This window comes from Panicum hallii, chromosome 9, assembly GCF_002211085.1.
Source record: "Panicum hallii strain FIL2 chromosome 9, PHallii_v3.1, whole genome shotgun sequence".
Taxonomy (NCBI): Eukaryota; Viridiplantae; Streptophyta; class Magnoliopsida; order Poales; family Poaceae; genus Panicum; species Panicum hallii.
The window spans coordinates 70,715,188-70,737,344 of NC_038050.1; the positions used below are offsets into that span (position 1 = coordinate 70,715,188).

The 22,157-nt window shown below is 51.4% G+C and overlaps 2 protein-coding genes across 2 annotated transcripts; one reads left to right on the forward strand and one right to left on the reverse strand.

The window, feature by feature from the left end:
* Positions 1-503: 503 nt before the first annotated feature.
* Positions 504-6,989, reverse strand: LOC112873415. The gene is made up of 9 exons (XM_025936373.1): positions 6,833-6,989; positions 5,194-5,305; positions 5,007-5,101; positions 4,786-4,900; positions 4,545-4,669; positions 4,121-4,191; positions 3,939-3,990; positions 2,223-3,194; positions 504-1,532 (listed from the first exon to the last, which is right to left on the reverse strand). Exons 1-9 carry the CDS (start codon positions 6,848-6,850, stop codon positions 705-707), a joined length of 2,388 nt encoding a protein of 795 aa, XP_025792158.1. The 5' UTR covers positions 6,851-6,989; the 3' UTR covers positions 504-704.
* Positions 6,990-19,505: 12,516 nt separating this feature from the next.
* On the forward strand, positions 19,506-20,542 carry LOC112877483 (EPIDERMAL PATTERNING FACTOR-like protein 4). The gene is made up of 2 exons (XM_025941795.1): positions 19,506-19,599; positions 19,714-20,542. Exons 1-2 carry the CDS (start codon positions 19,506-19,508, stop codon positions 19,959-19,961), a joined length of 342 nt encoding a protein of 113 aa, XP_025797580.1. The 3' UTR covers positions 19,962-20,542.
* Positions 20,543-22,157: the final 1,615 nt, after the last annotated feature.

The window sequence follows — 22,157 nt, forward strand, 5'->3', positions numbered from 1 at the left end:
GATCGAGATGCATGCATCTAGGAGCTAGCGAGTACAGAATAGTAGATCCATTCTGGGCTGGTACAGAATTGTTTCCGGGCCATGAAAGAAGCTTGTGGGCCGAGTCTTGTTCTGGGCCGGGACCCCGCGGCACATGGCATGGGTTGGCGTTTCTCGTTTGGGCCGGGAGCCCTCTCAAGTGTGTGTGTGGGTGTGTGCGCGCCGTGCTGGGCCGGGACAGTAGTCGCTGGTTGCTTGCTCCACGCAGCGATCCCTGCCTGGTGCCGTGCCGCCGGGGACTGCGAGTTCCAGGGTCTCAGCTACGGACATCACCCGAGCACCAAGAGATTAGCACCGTCACAAATAATTTGGATCGACCCAATAATTAATAAAATAAATTAAGAATGATGTTTTAAGTAAGTAATTAATTTAGGAGAGAAAAATAAGCTAGAGTGGCATAACATTATAAAATCCCAGAAAACCATCAATGGTATCCACGTGAACTAGTTCCAAACACAGGTAACTAGAGCTAAAAGAATTGCTACTACTAATCAGTAATCACCATTAAGAATCGTGGCTCATCATGTAAGCGCAGCGCGTTACTACAAGAAGCAAGGTCCGGCGGCTCCGAAATACTACAATGTATTTACAGTAACACTACCACAGCAATGTACGAATCGGAGGGTCAACTTTTTTTTTTTTTAACCACGAGGCACGAGCGCCGCCTACCTCGCCGCGGTATTGCTCATGGAGCTCAGCTTCTGCGCCAGCGCGTCCACGTACCGCCCCGGCCGCTGCCTCCTCATCTCCAGCTCCGGCAGCACCGGCACCGTCGCCCCAGCACCCCCGCCCATCATCCCTTCGCTCAGCAGCTCCTCCCAGAAGTCGTCGGTCAGCTCCGCCGTCTCGCCGCCCGGGGCCTGCTTCTCGTCCTGCCGCCGCTTCCCGAGGCCCTGGATGTTGAGCGCCAGGTTCTCCAGCTCCGAGGTCCCCGGCTCGCCGCCCAGCTCCGCCTCGAACCCGCCGCCCGCCCGGGACAGCGGCGGCGGCGGCGGCGGCGGCTCGACGTCCTGCTGCGGCTGCACGCGGCCGCCGGCCTCCTCGAACGGCGCGGCGTCGATGGGCCGCCGCCGCTTCCTCGAGAAGGCGTCCTCCAGCTCCCTCCGCCGCTCCTGGTGCTGGGCCAGCTGCTGGAAGAAGTCCGGGCTCTGCAGCGCCCGCGCCAGGAACCCCATCATCTGCACCTGCTTGTGCTCCGCGTGCTGCAGCCGCTCCTCCATGGCCCGCATCTCCGCCCGCGTGCTCTGCTGCTCCTGACGCAGCTTCACCACCTCCGCCAGCAGGATGCTCTTGTCGCGCTTCAGCCGGTCCATCTCCTCGTCCAGGCTGCCGAACTGGCCGACCTCCAGGCAGGAGCCCAGGGCCTGCTGCTGGGACCCGGGGAGGTAGGACGGCGCCCGCCGCCGCTTGATCAGCCGCAGGAGCTGCCTCTGGCCCCTCAGGAAACCTTCGTTCGCGAACTCCCATCTGTCTGGATCGATCTTTCTGAAACCCTGCAGATCACAAGACAACGAACAGAGCGATCTGATTAGTCCAAGTCCAGAAAAAAGTACAAATTAATGGCGGTAGATGCAAATTATTATATTTCACAAAGTACGTAAAACTGCAGGTTTCACATAGTTTTGCGATGGAATTTACAGGCAGTGGAAGTATACTACGGTAATATTGCTTGGTGGTGATCAAAGGAGTGGGTCTTGTAGGACAAACAAGCAGTTTCTTTCTTGTTGCTTCATCCGGTATGGTGTCTTGATCCATCTAGCTACACAGTAACAAGTTGAACAGAGAACGTGTCAGAAATTTAACAGCTTGTCATGGAATGCAGGTTTAGCAGCCATCTCCTGTCACCGTCCTGCTTCTGAATTATTCAAAAACATTTGCGTATTTTTTTCGGTTTTATTCGCCACAAGTGTCACTAGAAAATTACGATTCCATCAGCTCGACTCATTCTAAAATCCAAATTGAACAGATAATTTAACATCGCCAGGAAATGTGATCTTGTTCAGGAAATTCAGACTCTGTATATTGACACAATTCATGAATGTTTAAAGTAGACTCGGTGATTGATCACTCATGCTACTGCACTCCACAATGCAAGAAACGAATTGCAAAAACAGCAGCTCACGAGCACTCAAGAACAATTGAAAAACCCAAGGATTCGGCAAAAGCCAGGACAGGAGACTCACATAGGTGTTGAGCTGGCGGACGAAGCTGGAGAAGTTGTTGTGCTTGAAGAACCTGGGGAGCAGCACGGCGGCGAAGACATGAGGATCCCACACGACGAAGCTGGTGCCGGTGCGCCCCCACGAGACGACCTGGTCGGTGGCCGGGTCGGCCACCAGGTCGAACGTCTTGGTCAGAAACGGCGGCGGGCCGACCTCGTGCAGCCCCTCCATCGGCCGCGGCGCCTCCGCTGCGTCCATGTCCTCCACCTCCTCCTCCGGCGGCGGCGAGCTCGGCGGCCACTCCTCCTTCACGGTCACCATCCCCGGCAGCAGCGGGTCCATCGTGCCACTGCCACCCACCAACCAACCCAAGCGCCGAGACTTTCTACGCCAGGAGCCGCAGCCAAGCAACGATCCCCAGGCGAATTCCGCTGCGATCGTCGAATCCAGAGCGCTGGCGATCCCGAGAACCAGGAAGAGTCGTCGCTCGCTGCTACAGTGGCGCGCGCGCGCGGGAAGAGGAGCCCTGCTATCCTCGGGAGAGTGGCGGGGCGGCGGCGCTAAATACCAGCTTGACCTCTGTACGAGACTGGCCAGGAGGGGAATGGAACGTTCTAGAGCGCGGGGCGCGTTCGTGACTGGGCGGGGCTCGGAAGGTTCTGGACGCCGCGGGGTGTGGCTGAGGTTGGCGCGCCCGGCGCAAGTGGGGCGAGCGCCTCCCGAATCGACCGGCGCCGACAGGGAGGACGACGACGGCGACAGCTCGTGGCCAGTTTTTTTCCTGATCGCCTGTGGGCTGCGCGCGGGCCGGGATGTGGTGCCGAGCTCGTGATTGGCTGCAACTTGCCGCGCCGATCCGCCGACCGCCGGCGAGATACGCCGCGTTCGCGGCGAAAAGGACGTTCCTTTTTCTTCGGTTTTTTCTCCCAATCCCCAAAACTTCGCTTCTGCGATCTGATCTTTTTGGCCTCTCGAAAGGTGTTCGGCATCACCCTACTCCTCGTGTCCGTTGTCGCTACTACGAAATGCATCTGGAGATGTTTGGAGTTAGCTGTGAGCAGGAATCATGATCAGTTTGATCATATGATTGATTCTCCTAGTTTTCAGTCGAAAAAGAAGGCACGCATGAACAATACTTGAAGATTTTTGTGTGGCCTTGTAGTAGCACACATAAGTAACTCACCGGCATCACAAGCGTTCTTGGCTGGTGATCGGCTGCCGACCAATGCTCGCAAAGTGACCAGGCGGCAGGCATAAAACGTGTTCACCTTTGTTAGCACACATTTTCTAGGCTGGAAGAGGCCTACTGTACGGACTACGGACCTGGCATTCATTCCAGGGGTGTCATCAATCTGCACGGACTGTACTGTGATTATCATTTCGGAGATCTGGTCGTGCTACTCTTGAGAATGACTGGAGTTACTCCTCTTGACCGGGTGCAGACAAAAACTGTTGGTCAGCAGTTGAACCATGCCAGGCCGAGAGGAGAGTTGCTACGAGGAATTCAGATATTTGAGGTCGGCAAAGGGATCTTCATCATCCATCGAATTTCACATTATTCATGTTACAAATCTCTAGGTTTTGTGCAAAATATTGACTCGCACACGAGTATGATGGCGGCGTGAGCTGATTGTGTTGTGGTAGAAGAAGATCTTATTCAGCAGTACTTCTAGGGTGTAGCGCAACAGGCAGACTCGACAGCAAACATGCAGAGATGCTAGTATACACTCAACGAGCTTCAACAACTTGGTTTCCACCTCGGCTGATGATTCTCTCGACATACTCCTTCCTGAATCCATGAGAAAGTTCCATCAAGTCAATGGGAACAAGATAATAGGCCATGAAAGGGCAGACGAGAATCCGAGAAAGGGCGCATGGAACATAAACAATGCTGAAGCTTCAGAATTCAGCATAGGTACCTAGCAGGGAGATGATCATGGGGACGATTGTATGGCGTCCAGACAGGCTCTCCCACAAAGAGACGCATTGCCTGCAGAAGCCACAAACATAATATGAAAAATTCCATAGGAGAACGTATTCACCAATGTTCGTTATTTGATCTAGCTATGTAGGATTTAAGATGCGGTCAGGAAAATAAGAGTACGGCTGGATGTTGAAAATTTGCAGCAACGGCATAACACACAGAATTCATATCATAAACAAGAAAATTGGCCCTCTGGAATTACATAGGCACTTTCTTCCACTTAAAATAATTGTACCTAACTGACTACTACAAGAGTGAATAACATACACAGGCTCATGAAGAAATGTCATTGTCTAATCAATCTAGACAGTTAAGAAGACCAAAACCCGTAGTGGGAACAGGGAACAAGTCAAAGATACCTTGATGTAGTTGTCTGTATCCAATGTAAAGCGGTGATACATTCCTGCAGGCAAGACAATCATGCCCCCTTTCTTCACTGCTATACGGATCCACTGATCATTTTGGTCCCTCACGTCGAAGTAGCCTTGAGAACATAAGAAAAAAAGTTGAACATGTAAATCAGATAGAATTATAGAAAGGAAATCTGTTGATTGTTACTAGTTTTAGAAAAATGCTCTAAATGCAAACAAAGGCACCTACCGCTACCCTCAAGACAATAGCGTATCTCTTCATCGGTATGCAAGTGTTCTTCAAAGAAATTCTTTATCTTAGCCTCGTAGTTTGGCAACTTCTCTGGACACACATCACAAATGTCCTGCACAAGGAAAATGTTTATCAACTTGTTTGAATAGGTATTGACATTGCTACTCAAGGTAGAATAACAAAACAACAGGTGGCAAAAGAAAAATTTATAGGCAAACCATGTAGGAGTAACCCCTGGCTTCACGAATTTTCTTGAGGTTCTCATCATTCTCCCAGTCATCAGCATTTAGGCGCCAGCTTAATATTCCTAGCTCTGGGTGTCCAAGATGGTAAGTAAAATTTCAGCATTAGTAAGTCTATCAGCATGTCATAAGGGTTCAGGGTTAGAGCAGGACTTGCACAAACCTGAGAGTTTGTCTAGAGGAATGAACTCTTTGGGCTCGCGATGATGAGGAAGCCTCTGGTCCTCTTCGCTGTCATCCATGTACCATGCTTGGATGACCTCCTCCTTGCCATCCTATGTTGGTATTCAAATAATATCATTTAGTTAGGATGCATAGTCTGAAAGCACAGGCATGTTCAGAGAACGGAACCATGACTTAGATTACCCAATCACCATGTAGAATATATGCATCATAATTCATAACCAGTGCAGAATTATGACTTGTGTATATAAACAAATGAGGCTATGTCCAGCTTAGTGCAAGCGTGAATCAACCAAACACCTAACGCAGTTCATATTGCGCGCTACGACTCATATGGTGTCTAACATTCTCAGAAGTTTAAGAAAGACTTAAAAAAGAACGTATTGAACTATGCTTGTTGATCTTAGTGATTTATTTCTACTATCTGCACAAACAGACTCTGCATTGGACCCAACAAAAAGTTCTGCAATAACTAGATGTAAAAAAAGAGAGCTATGATCTAGCAATATTTAATCACCGTATCACCTTTTTGGATTTTTGTATGCATCATAATTCAGAATCAATGCAGAAACCGATGAATTATAAAAGAAAATAAGCTTAGTGACAATTCAGAATCTTTTATGTGCCAACACACAGTGGCATGGCGCACTCTAGTAGTTGTATGCTAAAAAGCTGTTGTATGCTAAGACCCAAATGGTCATCTCATATTCTCACAGGCTAAAGAAAGATCCCACTGAAACTTATTGAACTACTATCTTTGCATTACTCAAGATTAGAATTCATATATTCATCCAAGGTGAGGCCAGAGGACCTTAATCTCTTAGAATTGATGTCCAGAATTTATGGTTACGATCTTGACAAGCCTAGTGTGAATTGGACCCAACAAACATAGTTCCACAGCAACTGGACGGCCAAAAGAAAAAAAAAGATAGAATCAGCACCTATGTACAACTTTTTAATTATATAAGACTTACATCAAGTATGCCGGCAACACACTAGGAAGGGGGGCTCTGGACTCTACTGAAGAAAACAGAGACGCTACCGAAGTACCTGAAATAGGACTCGTGTGGGTATGATGATGACAGTGCAAAGCTTTGTCTGGTAAACAAATTACAACTTGTCACGATCTCAATTACTCTGACCATTTAATTTACTAAGGTACCACTGCAACAACTATAAATTTAAGTTTAGGGTTGCTTCACAATTTCTCAGACAGGGTGAGAACACCGTATTCAAGGGTAAGTATTGTTCCATGATCCCACTTTGGCATAGGCGCAAAGCTCAAAGCCCTAATCAGCGAAGCCGTTAATTGAAATGGATATATCAAATCTAAACTTAATTTCACACGGATAGTCTTTCCGTCCTGAACTCTATCGAAGCCATCTCGAATAATTTGGGAGTGATTCCAAGTCCCATCTATCCGGGCTCCGATTAAAACCGGCGGATTTCTTCCCACCCAAATCTTGAACCAGGGGCAATCAACATCAACAGCAACCTTGACGAAACATTCGCTGGACAAGAGGATATGGTCTTTCCTGGTGGCCCAATTTCTCACCATCTCAGGACAGGACCAAGAACACCCAAGGGACTAGTCGAAGAGAAGAGAGGATTGCCGGTACCTGGAACTGGTCCTCCATATCCGAAGTCTGTACGCAGCAGTACAGCTTGCTCCTTGCCTTCGCCTTCTCGAATCCTCCTGAAAGCCTGGAATCTGAAACGAGGGGCCTGCGTTTGTTATGATCAGCTTGGACTGAACGCAAACCCGCACTTTTGTAGATTGGCCCCCGCAGTTCTTCAGTTTATATGGATAAGCCCTTTTAGGCTTGGCTTGTCTTCATATTTGACATGCGAATTCGGTGCACGTTGCCTCTTACGGATGAGTTTACTGTGTTTTGATACCGTAACGCTATTTTCCTGATTTTCTTGCATGTTTCAAAAAAGGCATTTCCAACCGTTGTCGTACTAACTTTAAATGAACATTTCCAAATGTTGGCCAACTTAAATCGGATACTGCAGATTTTCGAATTGTAGTTGTGTACAGTTCTTTACCCGTTGAACGGGTTTGAGATTACGGCATGAGATGTCAGTATCGTCTTGGCAATATCATCAGATGACGAAGTTCGCCAATTCGAGTCGGATGGTTCTGAGAGGGTATGACTGCAATTGTTGTTTGCATCAGGGGTACGATTGAAATGCGTCTAATTTTAATTAGCAGCATGAACCATGATGCCCCAAAAATACCATGACGATGTGCTGGCATCATTGTCGCGTTCAATGCGTAAAGACAAAAGTTTTCAAACATTGAACAAAGATACAAAATGGGTGCAGCGCAGGTGCGCTCGCCATGATTCACGAGGTCACATGATGCATTCAATGGTGACGTGTGCGCATTGCAAAATCTGTCGCCGCCATCAGCTCCAAATTTTCAGCCCAGCGGGCCAGATAAAAAGCCCAAACATCTCAGTGCTGCAGGCTTTTAGCGGGCCTTTCTGAAAAAAAAAGGCCTTCACCTGCAGGTTCTCCGGAGGCCTCCTGCGTCATAGGCCCCCCCATGCTACTCTACTCTACTAGGCCCGGAGAAAGTGCAGGTCCCCAAATGGTTGCCTTTCTTGGCGCAAGTCAGGCCACCTGCACGCATGCGAGAATCCAGGCGCCCTTGGTTCTTTTTCCGGAATCGGCTCCCCGACATCCATGGCAACCGGCTACGCGTGCGTGCCCGGTCGGTGAATGGAAACGCAGAGGCACCGCAGCAGCTGCGCGCTGAATGCGGCGGCAACGAAGGTGACCCGACCTGGCTGGCCGTGGCTGCAGACCTGCAGCAGGCAGCAGCGCACCGCCAGCCAATGCCTCGCCCGACACCGCCACCGCTGAGCGCCGCCCTTACACGGGAACGGCCGGGCGGGGCGCGCGCGTGCGTGACCAGTCCCCGTCGTCGGAGCGCGCGGCGTGATCCGGGTGCCTGCGAGCCTGGGGCTGCGCCATGCAGGTTTGCTTCCCAGAGGACAGGCGGGCGATTCACTGCCGCTGACAAGGTGATCTCCGGTAAGATTTCGCGCGGCGCGGCCTGTAGCCTGTAGTGAAGGCCAGCGCAGTGGATCGTCGTGATGAGCAGAGGATCGGCACAATTATTACTGCTTGCGAGGAATGCAGCAGGATTAACAACTCAACGTGCATTCTTTTTTTAAAAAAAAAGGAAAAAGAAAAGGTCGGACGATGTACATACGCTTTCCGACCCGGCCTTTTCTCCTACGCACGGATCGGATCGGACATTATTCCCGGCACGTTCATGAATACTCGTGCGGTACGCATGCTTGGGATATCACGGACCGGGAAGAACGGCCGTTATGTTACTGATGGATGCATGTGTGTTCATTCGAAGCTTGCACACGCAGCACCGTCCTGGTCAGTTGCTTGACTCGCTTGCTCTTGCATTTGTGTTGGGTCGTCGATCGACAAGCTCATGAATTCCGGGCAACTCGGTGAGCAGCCGGCATGCACGCAGACGCTCCGCCCGTGCGTCAGGACTCGGTCAGGCGCCTGCCTTGCCCTTCTCCTCTCTTCCTAGGCGCCGGCCGGCGGTGTGGACCATCTGGCCGGCCGGGCCGGCATCAGGCAAAGGAGGAGGAAATTAAGGCGCGCATGGCCGGCCGTGGCGCGGTGGTTGCAGCTCAGTAATTGTATAGCCGCTTGCTGGATCGGAGGCACGCACGCGCGCACTCATTGGTTGAAGCAAGCGGCAGCAAGATGGATCGGAGTAGCGGTGCCGGAAGGCGTGGCGGCACAGGCAATTCAAGTACCTGCGTGTCGATCCAGCCGACGACGCCACCGGAGTGCTCCAACAGTTCTTGTCAGGATCGACCCGTCGATCCATCGATGGAGGCGGCGGATGCATAGCTGGGACTTGACCGACCACGGCGCCCGCCCGGTGTGGCGTGTCCGAGCCGATCTATGCTACAGCCACGCACGCGCGAGCAAGCAAGCTGTGAGGGTGAACAAGCTAGTAGCTAGCTCGCTGCGACCGTGGACTGGAGTATGTATAGCACGTATGTACAGTGCCGTGCACTATGCGTCCGCGCGGCGGCAAGGCCGGCGGCCAAACTTGTACCGTCGCGTCACCTCGAAAGTTGCAGTAGTATGTGTGTACGCGCGCACGTGCCTCGCGTACAGTTCTACTGTTTGTTTCCCGTACGTATTTGTACTTTGTAGCTAGCTGGTGTGCACGTACGTATGGTGGCCGCTCATCATGATGTGCACTGCGTCTTGCCGTGCGTCGTACGCCGCCGATGAACTCACCGGCCAAGGAGGCGATATTATTGGGCGTGGCTCCAAATAGGTTTCCCACTGTGTGCGAGCGTGACAAAAACCAGCGCCAAGTGTTGTACCCCTTTGTGCTCCCTGCTGCACTGTGCTTTGAGTTGATGCGTGAGAGTACGAGACACGCGCACAGGTCTTTCCATGCACCGCGCGCGCGCGCACGCGCGGCCAGGCCAAATCGGGCCATGAACTTGTCACGTCCCGCGAAAGACGCCCATGGCTCTACTCCAGCTTGAACGCGTCCGACGACGCGCGGCTCGGTGGCCCGACCGGGTCGCGCGCGTTGATTGGCGCGCGGGGGAGGGACGGTCGGACGGACACGGCGGAGATGCATGCGCGTACGTGCGCGCTCTGACGGCTGGGCCCCGCACGGGACCGCGCGGCGCGAGTCGGTGTCCATTGGGCGGAGCACGGGGAGGAGGTCTACCGAGCTCGCTGATTGGCGCGCGCCGAGCGCAGGGCCCACGCCGCGGCAGGGGTGCAGCTGGAGGCCGCGCGGCCCCTCGTGCGGCCCATGCCGAGGTGATGGAAACGACCCGGGCACGCACATGGAGGGCCCACGTGTCGGGGACGATTCTCGCTCTCGCGCGGGGGCAGCTGGGGCTGGTCCCCGGGGCAGGCCTGGCTGGTGGTGGACCCCCTGCGACCGCACGCTCGGCCCGGTCAAGACCGCTCATGGGCCCCCATCGGTGCCATCAGGCCGGGGCCTAGCCGTACCTGCGGCACATCCATAGACCCGGTCCACGAAGCGCTACCGGCCTCGAATGGTTTGGATGCTGTAGTCAACGGTCGGTCAGCATGGCTGCTGCATGGGAGGCGGAGGGAGAGCTCGGTGGTGGCCAGCTCCCAGTTGGGGGATTTGGGAGTGCCGCACGTGTACCTACCGGGCCCGCTGCTAGGCTCCCCGGTGGCCGGTGGGTCCCGCGAGAAAGTCAGATTGGCGGACACATCACCGTTCACGGTTGACCGGTCCAACGCATGCCGGCGCCGGTGGCGCGGTGCGCTCCATTTCCACCGTCGTCCCCAGCTAAGCTCCGGCGTTGGGCCATGGCATGCGCCAGCGCCATCGACCTTCCGAGAGCTCACCGCACCCCGGACGAAATCACGCACTGGAAAAGTGAAGGAAACGAGCGGGTATGGGTGCACGCACACCTGTTGCTTCCACGCGCACACCATGCTCGCCTCACGTGACCCTGGGAGTCGGGAGGAGAAGCCCGCAGCTACTGTAGCGTTTCACCAGAGAATGATGCGTTGGGCAGCGGTATGTGGTCATAAAGCAGAGCATTTTCACTTTTGAGTTTGCCGGTTGATCGGCAGGAACAATGTTGCTAGCTAGCTAGGGTACTGTACTTTGCTAGGTACGGGCAGTTGTGTTGGCCTTTAATCTGGGCGTGTAGGATGCAGAGCGAACTGGACCGAATTACTGCACATTGACAGAGCTGAGCTAAAACATTGGACGAGGTCATCATCACTGTACATCTTCGTGCACACCGAGTTAGCCTGAATCAGTTCGGCTAAACGCCGAGGTCGCAAGGGTCCAAATCCCATGACTAGTGGCCTACTACTATTAGTGTAAAAGGAATCTCATTGCGTGCATGTGTTGGGCACAAACGATGACCTGGTCTACTATAGTGATGGCAAGTTCATCGTCACGGCACTGCTCTCGTCCGTGTCCATCAGTTAACCTGCTGGGATCAATAATCCTATGGCTAGCGCACAATGCTAGATTCTATCTCACTGAAGCTCAGGTTAGGGACAAATGCAATACAATAATGCTAGGATCAACTCCAACATAACAGGTACAGTGCAGACGAGCAGATGACGGCCACAGCAGCCAGCTACAGTAGCAGCTGGAGCTAAAGTCTAAAGCGTGCGTGGGTTGGATGGTCCCGCACGTGTCAGACATCTTGCAGAGCTCCCGTGCGGGTTTGCACGTGTGGCAGCGAGGCCCCGCGGGGTCCCCCTTTTTTTCACGAGAAAGCAGGGCGCAGCGCTCCTTTGCCCTTTTCAGTTTTCTCTCCCGCCGCACGGATACCCATCGCCCCTTTTGGCGGCACCACTGCACCTGCAACTACGAGTGCGTCCTCCTGCCCGTCCTCTCCTCTCCTGTACACTACTAGTAGTGCTACGCTACGCGGCGCGCAGGACCGACCGGGCCTGGATCCACGGCGCGATCCATGCATTTGGCCTGGGAGTACTTGGTCTGCTTGGGACTGCTCTGCTTCACAACTCACAGCTCAGTTTTATGAACTTCACAGCAGAGCACTGCTCTGCTTCATAACTCGCAGCTCAGCTTCATAAACTTTACAGCAGAGCAGCTCAGCTTTGAAGTTGCAGAGTTTTTGAAAGTGTTTGGCTAGCAGACCAACTTCAGCTTCAGAAAAAACAGATTTGGATTGGAAAAGTCCCTTGTACCCTTGAACGATGTATGAGAGGATTTCATTTATGATTTTTCATCTAAACGCTTAATTAAAAAATAACAGTACATTATAAATAGATAATAAATAGACAATAAAGTACAAATATTTCAAAATAATTCCATTACATATCAAGTCTTAATAATCTACTACTCATACTACATCCAACTTTGAGAAATAGCCGTTGCTAATGCATCACGAAAAACATCCATAGTAGGCGCATTGGGTACTGGAGATGATCCATCCGAGGCCACTACATACTTGTTATACCTTTCCGGTATTGTAGGCTCATAATTTTCATCACGCTCCACACGTTCAAAGACTAAATCACCACTATTATGCTCACGGATGAAATTATGGATGACCATGAGTCCTATCGGTATCATCTTTTGATTCCATAATGGATACATCGGCATTTTATAGAGAATTTGCCACTTCATTTTGAAGACTCCAAATGACCTCTCAATAACACTACGAACTCGTGCATGAATACGATTGAACTTTTCCTTACAAGACCTTGGTTCTACACCTCTATGCCATTTGGGTAGGTGATACCTGTCACCCTTGTATGGTGCTAGGTATCTCGGTCTATTAGGATATCCGGCATCAACAACATAATACTTACCTACAAATAAAAAGTATATGGTATATTTAAATAATAAAAAAGTAGAGTTGCAAAATAGGAAATGTAGAAACCAGCTATAAATTACCTGCCCTTGGGAGGGTGTGGGAAGAACTCTCGATCCAACTTCATTGCATTATACAACACAGTGGTGTCATGCACAGAACCCGACTGCCCCACAGAAATATAAGTGAATCTCATGTCAAAGTCGCAAATTGCTAGGATATTTTGAGTCGGTATCCCTATTTTTTCAATATACCTTAGTTGTTCACTAGGGGGTAGAGATACCCTAATGTGTGTCCCATCTAAAGCACCAATGCAATCTTTGAAGTGTGGAAATGCCCTTCTATCATCTGCTATCTTTTTGTGGACGGTACCAAAGTTTGCGTCTTTTGGAACAATAAAATATTTTTCCATTTCCATCAAAGATTCTAGAACCTCAGTAAATTTGCTACTAATAGTTTCACCAGAGTGAATGAAACGATTTTGACATTTCGTATTGGACTCATTTCCAGAACATATGAACAAGAAAATTGCAAGAGCCTCATAGGTGTTCATGTGCATAGATGGTTGCAGTCCATACTTTGGCACCAATAAATTATGCAAATCCATGAATATTTCCGTGCTCATGCGCAACTGAGAATGGCATTCATCTGGAGTTCTGAAGATATATTGTAACCAGCCCATGCCATTTTGTTCCGCTATCCTTGGTGGATTTTTGTTAAGGTAGAGATCAACATATTTCTCTGCCACTTTAGCACCACACAAAATCAAGTTCCAAAACTCAGCGCTATCATCATCTGACTCCTCCGAACCATCACTCTCACTTTCATACATCTGAAAATAATAACAAGTAGCAATAGTAACGATGTCATAGATACAAGTAGTAGTAGTAATAATGTCATGATTACAGGTAGTCAACAACAAGGTACTCCCTAGCAGCAATCTGAAAACTAAAATAAAATAAAAAAATAGCACTACTGAAAAAAAGCACTCAAAAATATTTCTCGAAGCCTTCAATTCCCATACTTGTCGTTGTACCTCCTTGTAAGCCAATTCAAACGAATTTCTCTAGTAGGAAGGGTCAAGAATATTTTTTTTGTTCCTTTTTCACAAACAATTGGGTAGCAATATCATGCTCATTGCTACCATATTGTGCCTCATAATCCAAGACAACATCCATCACTTCTTTGATAGAAACGACTTCAGCTTGCTTTTTTGATGTAAACGACTCGGCCGAATCAACAATCTTTGTAATTTGTTCTTGAATTATAAGAGCTGTACTTGACTTTTGCTTTTTAAGAACCTCTAGAACAACACGAGCTCTTCTTTTTTTATTTCCATTAGCAGGAGATACTTCCTGAACCTCCTCATCCTCTTCCTCTCTATATGACCAATCATGCAACACATTATCCTCCTCTTCCTCCTCTCCCGCTTCATCTATGTTTTCAGTGTCTTTTTGGCTTTCAGGTATAACAGGATTGTCACTCATCGGGTTCCAATGATCAGTTTCATCATTAGAAATGTCACCAAACATTTCTCTAAGAAAGTCTTCATTTTGCAGCGCCTTCTTCTTGAATTTTCTAGAACCCGGCACATCCTGAACAAGGAAGGTAATCAGAACCCCAAGAAGGTATTGTGAACATAGATGAATAGCTAAAATTTGTGAACAAAACAATACTTACCACTTTCATTTTTTTCCACCATTCATTGTCCATGTTAATTACTCCTCTTGTATTGTCCCAACTGGTTCCGGTTTGATTCTGCAATAACTTTTGCCAAATTGACCAATCATTCTTCAATCTATCCCACTTGTTCTTGATTTGTGTCTTTGATAACTCGATTCCGGTCATTTGGTAAAATCTTCCCGACACTTCAGTGTAACCTAAAGTGTTCAAATGTATATTTGGCCTATTCCATCTCCTTACTTGTTCAGCGAATAACTCACATACAATGCGATTATAATCATCCGTCCATTCCATAGAATCACCCTAATCAACAATTATGTGGAGCAATATTTTGAAGCACACATGACAAGACAAATTATGTAATTGACTAGCAATGGAATTGACCAGCAGCCATAGAAGAAATCGAGCGAAGAAATTATACCGATTTCGGAAGACTGGAGATGCGAGCATGACCCCTACTGCCTCCTGCGCCGCCCCTCCCAGCGCCTCCCCTGCTTCCTCCCGCGCCGGCCGCGCCCTGGGCCACGCCGCCCCTGCCGGCCGCGCCGCCCCTGCCGGCCGCGCCGCCCGCGCCGTCACCCGCCGCGCCGCCCGCGCCGTGGACCGCGCCCCCCGGGCCCGCCGCGCCGCCCGCGCCGTGGACCGCACCACCCGCGCCCGCCGCGCCGTGGCCCGCCGCGACGACCGTGCCGCCCGCGCCGTGCCCCGCGCCGCCCGTGGTCATGCCTGCAGCTAGGGTTTTGAGGGATGGGAGCGGACAGAGGATGGGAGCGAACAGAGGGAGGAAGAGGGGGGACGCGGGTACGGGAGAGATAGAAGAAAAACGTTTCAGGTGTGTAATCAGTGGTATTGGTGGGTAATTTTCCCCCAACTTCACGATGGAGTTCAAAACGACTACTCGTGAAGTAACTTTTTGGCTGCTTCATGGATTTCGTGAAATTGGGGCCAACTTCACATTTTTTGGTGATGCTGAGCTGGTGAAGCTGATGGTGTTTGGCTACAGTTTCGCGAAGTGAAGTCGAATTTGGTGAGATGAAGCGGTCCTAAACAAACCCTTAATGGCCCCGCGACCAAGATCCTGCAATGAAGGGAGTGGCTGCGTGGCCCGGCCCTCCTGGAGACCAAGCACTTCAGGCCCTCCGATCCAACCGGCAACGTCGAAGTAGGAAGAATTAACTGAAGACGAGCAGATGATGGTCGCTCGCTCAACACACTCGTTATCGGAAACCACACGCGCTTGACTTGACCGACTTGGAGAACCAAGCGCACACGGCACGCGCGCACACACACTTCCACGCGTGATAAGTGGAGCTACTGCCACGTGGCAGCACCAAACGTCTGTGGCTGTTGATTTGGCTGCGGTTGCATAGGAAAGCAGCCGCGAAAGGCGGATGCATCGGAGGAGCGATCCGGTCGATACAGATAGGATCAGACGGACGGAGTGGGCGGGATCGGACACTTCACGCACGTACACCGAGTCCCGTCGTCCATCACACCAAGCGACGGGGCCAACAGCGCCGTCCGATCCACAGCCACTCGATCAACGCACGGCGGGGCCCACGCACCAGTACGTGGGTGCGTGTGTGTGCATGCATGCAGGCGCGGGGCCCAGGGGCAGTCTAGTCCCACGTCGCAGTAGGGGGGCACTATTTCTAATCACAGCCTAGCTAGCTGCTCTGCTATAAGCTAGAGCCCTAGCTCTCCACTGCTCGCATCATGCATGGCCACTGGCCCCTCCCCCCGGTGCACGTCCGGCCCGGCGGGGTCTCGTACGTGCAGGGCCGCCGGGTGAGCCCAGGATCTTCGTCCAATGTGTGCGATCGATCCGTCCATCGGTGGCTGCGGCGGGAACCGTGCGGCGCGGCACGGGTCGCTTGACCCCTCTTCTGGCCCGATGCAACAGGTAGCTAAGGGCTAGGGCGACCGATCCATGCATGTGCCGCGGTTTCGTAATGCATGGTTGCCTTTGATTGTTCCGATGTGACCGGTGGTTGCCCCCGTCGGATGGGAGCCGATTGCCGGCCGGCCGGCCGGCTGGGACCCGTTAAATTCACAAGTTGTTGTAGTACAAATAGGTTAATCTCAGGTCGCGTTTGTTCCTACGTTCTTCGAATATATAAGAGCCGACACGAGTTTAAGAATGCGATACCATTTCTCACCTTTTATTTGCATACGATCACGTCATATATGTGTCATGCATGTTCTTTTTAAGAGTTCCAGAATCAAGACAGTTAGATTTAGTCACACATCAGAAATTGATGGTGGAGGAGTATAACATATAAGGCGGTGTAGTGCTCACCCATCAGGCTGGTCTTTTGGATTGAGTTAGGTCAGAGATCTTAGTAGGTTAGGCTCTGGTGGGCCTTAGGCTTGGTATACGGCTGGCTCGTGAATGTAGCAGGTCGGGTCAGATTCCGCTGCGTATTCTAATAAAGAATCCGATATCAGCAGCCAAATCATCCTGAGAGGAGGAAGAAAAACTGAAAGATTACCTTTTGCACCGTGCTTTTTTCGTAGCTACAGGCGGCGTCGACATACGTGATGTCTCACATACGCCTTTCGCTAACGGAGGTCGACCGGCGCCACCTTCGATTAGCTACAAAGTCCTACTCGACCACCACCGAATCTACTTGTTGCCTGGCTCGGATCGATCGACGAGCAACCGGCCGGGCGGACAGGTGATCGTCCGTGTGCGCGAGCATGGTGGCCCTGGCCTGACCTGGCCTTTCCAAGGCGCCCGCGCGCATTGATTGGCTCACCTAAAACGTTGCGGCCCGGGCGCCGTTGTTAGGACGCGTCACGGCAGCTGATCTGACGGCTCCCGTCTCGGAGGACGTCGTACGTACGGCGGCGTGCACCAGCAGAGGACGGCGCCCCCCGCTCTGCGCTCGATCAGGCCCGATCGATCGCCCATCGATGCACGCAGCCAGCCTTTCGGTTCTATACATGATTCAGGTTGGCTGCAGCCTCGCGTGCAGAAACGGGGAAGTATTTGAAGTAATAAACATGTCACCGTGCACACGATTTGAAGAGACAACAGAAGAATTCGAAATTAATCTGCATTAGTTTCTCTACTGTCTGCTATATCTCTGATCGAAGAAGACATAAATCGGTATCTACAACGAACTGTTGCTAGTCAAACTGTTTTTATACTGATGATCATGAACGTCCGAAAACATCTTAGGCCATGTCCAACAGTTATCGCCGGTTGCTGGCTCTTAGAATTACATGGCAGCTCCACGTCACCGCAATCCTGCAGGTCTAATTATTTTCACGCTTTCTCGGGACCCACTGCTAGGCATTTTTTACTCCATCCATGGTCCGGATGAGTGGTGTGCGGCAGAGAGGAGCTTCACCTCGACTCCTGCGTGGTTCCACTGGTGGCTCGGGTGCCGCGCCATGAGCTAGCGAGAGAATACTCGCTAGCGCGGATGTTTTGGTTGTTTCTTTTTTCCTCCAGCTCAGCTAAAATCCGAGTCAGCTAAACCCCGTTTGTTTTCCTCCAGAACTGTGCCCAAATAAAGTCTCGCAAAGGCTACAGGTGAAAACAGCAGTACTTGTTGTCAACTTTGCGGACTGACCGCCGGCACGCTGGGTGTCAGAGCCGCGCATGTGCCACCAAGTGAGTGTACTTTGTCCTCTAATAGGTTTCGAATTTATTAATCGCGGGGAAAGCCGCCACTGGGGCAACCCAGCGGGATCGATCGATCGATCGATCGATCGCCGGACATGAATGCATGGAGAGGGTTGAGGCGTTTGGATGTGATGGCTTTCGCAGCTAGGAGGAATCTAGGTAAAGCCTATAAATGTCCTTCTCCATCCGGGTAACGCGAGCTCGGGATGATGATCGCCGGCCACTGTAGATGGCCCGTGCTCCTCCAGCTTTAACTTGTCGGAAATGGAGAGTTGAGACGGAGAGGGTACAGTTCCGTAGTAGATCCAGCTGCCGGTGCTAAGCGGGATTAGGACAAGTAAAAATGCTTTTCAAACCATGCTCAGGCTAAAGGTCTATTTGGATAGTCCGAAGTACAATGCTAAACTTTAAGTATATATATTAGCACTCATGCTAAACATTTTAAGTTTTAGCTAAATTTTATTTTATACTATTTGTAATTCTGTTTGGATGAGCCAGTAAAAAATATAGTATTTTTACCTATTAGAATTTGGATCCAAACGAGATCTTAGTCTAGTTTGTGCTTGCCTTTGTCTCTTTATCCAAATGGACAAATCCATTCGTGTCATTGACGGATCGTAACTTTATAATCCCTCTATTGTTTGTGTATGAAAAGAATAACTTTATTATTTGGATGCTAACAAACAACTGTTTCAATATAGGGGTGGTCAACTACGTACTCGTTCCAAAATTTATAGTACTAGTATACGACAACCTTATTCTCTCTTTTCTCTCTCTCTCTCTCTTTTTGCGAAACCTCTTCTCCATGTAATTAAAAATGGTACATGACATCATATAAGCCAACCTATAACATTGATCACGTGTGCTTAATGTACTCGACTAGACCGTAACGACAATACTCAGCGTAAGTTCAGCTGCGACTGTATCTTACATGTACAGCATGACTGGCCTCATATTTCAGTTCTGGAAAAAGCCGGCCTGGCCAGGGAGTCTGAGCACGCACGTACCGATCAGGCGGTGCACACGGCACGGCAACGGCACCGGCCAGCACGCCGTGCCAGGCCCCGGGCCGTCCGGACCCTCACGAATCGCGAGGCCGAGCGCCGCGCGCGACCCCACCGACCCGCCCCAGTCCGCGAGCCGAATTGCTGCGCCTCCTGCTGCCCCAAGGCCAGGCGCACGAGGGGGCGCGGGGAGCCCTGCCCGCACGCCGCGACGCCCGAGCGCCACCAAAACCAAAGCAGACCTTCCCTCCCAGCACGCCAGACCTCCCAGCACACCCTCCTGCTCCTCCGCCCAGCAGCTCACGCTAGCTGCTCCAAATAGCAAGCGCGGCCACCACGCCCGCCCGCCGCGCCCCCAGACACCACCCCGCCGCGCCGCAGCCAGCCTCGGCCTCTCTCTCTGGATCCCTCAGTGCGTGCACGCACGGCACGGTCCATGCCTGCGAATTGACTCGCGCACACACGCCGCTCGCTCTCTCTTCTCCATCATTAGCTCTCCCGCCGCCTTGCTTGTCAGCTACAGTGCCTCCTTCCGGCTCCGAGCCCGGCGCGGCGGGCGGCGCGCGCGAGATCTGGTCCTGGTCGAGCATTCTCCGGCGCGCGGGCGGCGTCCATGGGCTGGCCGGGCAGCGGCCGGTGCCGGTGTCGGGGCCTCTCCGCCACCGTGCTGCTGCTTCTGCTTCTCCTCCTCAACTTCTCCGCTCTCGGTACTGCACTCCCACAGCACATTGAAGCCGAGCCTTACGGCCGTTCGCCTGCCGCGGGCGTTCTTTGCATTATTGTTACCAGCTCACATGCGTGTCTTTTCTCGCGTTCTGCAGGGACGTGCACGTCGGCGAGGGGTCGGGTGGCGCCGGAGGAGGGGTACTCGTGGGACCCGGGGACGGCCGCGGCGCGGCGGGGGCTGGTGGGGCCCGGGTCGTCGCCGCCGACGTGCCGCAGCCGGTGCGGGGGCTGCCACCCGTGCCGGCCGGTGCACGTGGCCATTCAGCCCGGCCGGAGCTTCCCGCTCGAGTACTACCCGGAGGCCTGGCGCTGCAAGTGCGGCAACAAGCTCTTCATGCCCTGACCCACCGCCCCAAGCTCTTCCTACGCGCATGCTGAACCCTAATGCTTCGCTCGCTCACTGAAGCTAGCTAGCTAGCTCGCCAAGGCGGCTGCTGCGTCGCCATGGCTGGTGGCTGCACCGCACGCATGTGAGCTAGCTGTAGTACTACTACTGGAGGAGAGAGAGACATGGAAGAGATCACGGCAAGCAAGGAAGAATGAAGCGACATGGTTAGAAGGGGAGACGAGACGAGGAGATTTGCCCGGGAAACAACTCGCGGATGGAGGCTTCGATTCTATCAGCTAGTGATTGAAAGAACATCGCTGAGCTGAGTTCTTGGATGCATACGAGTGTAATCCGTTGTAAGTAACCGGTTGTCTGTTGTGTGTACAAAGAGAGCGATGCCGATGTCGCCATTTTTGTTCTTCCTTTTGCGCCTTTTGCTTCCTGCGGCTGTTTGTTCTTGACTTCCTTTCGGTTCTTGGGATATTAGCTAGTGATTCCCCTGCGATTATCAGCTGTGCCGTGAACTCCTTGGTCCCCCGGACATAACGTTGATCATCTTGTACTCAAATTGTTCTGAATTCTGTCATCTCGTTGCTCTGGATTGAGGGGATGAGACCTGAAAACCACTTCTTCGTTCAGGTTCTTGCCTCTGTCATCAGTGTTCTTGTGGTCGGTGCATCCGTGCAGTCAGGCAGCACTCAAACAAACTTTAGTTCACTGAAATTTCCCCATCGAATGAAAAACCCAAAACTTTGGAGCAGATGCATGACAGAATATGTGGTTTGCTGCAGAGATCGATTGAGGTAGCATCTGAGAGTGCGCAGAAACCCACAGAAAGCAGCTCGAGCCAACCCCCCCAAAGATGAGAAGGTGAAACAGTGGCTCGGATAGCAGGAGGTTGTAGACATACAGTCCTCGAACCCAGCTTTTACAGAGGCTAGAGATAAAGGCAGGCGAGCCTGTGTGCATACACACTGTCAAGGAACAGTGAGCTACGCTGGTCTTTTCCTCTTCTCTGGCAGTGGCACTAATTTATGTTACTGCCACTGCTGCTCCTGCTTTACTCACGTCAAATCAGCATAAGTTCCCTAGAGAGGCCTGGCCTGGCTCGAGAGAAAAAAAAATACTTTAGATGCCAATGCTTTTGTTTTTGCTGCATTCTGAATACAGCATTTGTTTACATGAGCTAGGCTTATCTGCAGGCCTAGGGCAAGCTAGTTCAATCATCTTTCCATTATAATCCTCCCGTCGCAGGGCTAGGCTGCCTGCATTTTGTGTCATTCAGGCACGCACCATGAGGCCAGCAGCCGCAGCTTTGCGAAAATGGTGGCTTTCTTCCTCGTCTTGGACACTTGCTCGTTGCTCCCCCTGGACGCTTCAAGTATTTTGTTCGGAAAAAAAAACGCTTCAAGCTTGGGGCTAGCGAGCGGCCAAATTGGTGAAAATATTATATATGTATTAAATAATTCTTGGGGTTCCGATCGGAAAGGGGGTAAGAAAATTTTTCTGGGCATGGTTACTCTGTCAGTGGTTGACGCTGAGGCTTGTCCTTGGGCATTTTTAAAAGCCTACTGTGAAGCTGGCCGGGGATGGTACAAGAGTCCTAAAAAGGGTTACAGCTTACGACACCAAAAAGCTTACAGCCCTCTTGCTTCAAGTACTAATGCGTCACTCTCATTTCGCAGCTAGGGTACAGTTGCTGATGGATTACAATAACAAAGAGTTTTTCTTTTCTTTTTCTTTTTTGCGAGGGAACAAGAACAAAGAGTTGTGTTGGGTGGTTTACTGAAATTGGTGCTCTTTTACGAAGGTAAATAAAAGATGTTATGCTGAGTAGTAGGAGAGCAAAATCTCCGTGGTTGAGCAGCTGATGATGCTCCCCTGAAAAATGGTGTTCTTGGAAGTGCTTCATAGTTCTATAGCCGGTCCTAAGTTTTTTCTCTCGAAACGAAAAGGGCGTGGGCACCTTCGCAGTTTGCGCCGGCGCACCTGCCAAAGCTTCACCTGTTCTCTTTCTAACAGTGTTCTTGGGAGTGAGGTTGCTTGCTCTCACAGCAACGCTCTCACGCTGTTCCTGAGTAGTGCAACCACTTCCCTGATTCCCTCCACGCAGAACCAAGGAACAAGAACACGGAGCAGTAACAATCTGACAGAACCAAGTGCTGGTAACACAGAAACAGAATCGAGCATCTTTCTTTGTCAACAGGGGAG

Coding starts and splice junctions, on each gene's coding strand:
- LOC112873415 (XM_025936373.1), bottom strand. Junction 5,102..5,193: donor TCCTCTAGACAAACTCTCAG/GTTTGTGCAAGT, acceptor TTGGACACCCAG/AGCTAGGAATATTAAGCTGG. Junction 1,533..2,222: donor TCCGCCAGCTCAACACCTAT/GTGAGTCTCCTG, acceptor TGTGATCTGCAG/GGTTTCAGAAAGATCGATCC.
- LOC112877483 (XM_025941795.1), top strand. CDS start 19,506: ATGGGCTGGCCGGGCAGCGGCCGGTGCCGGTGTCGGGGCCTCTCCGCC. Junction 19,600..19,713: donor CCTCAACTTCTCCGCTCTCG/GTACTGCACTCC, acceptor CGCGTTCTGCAG/GGACGTGCACGTCGGCGAGG.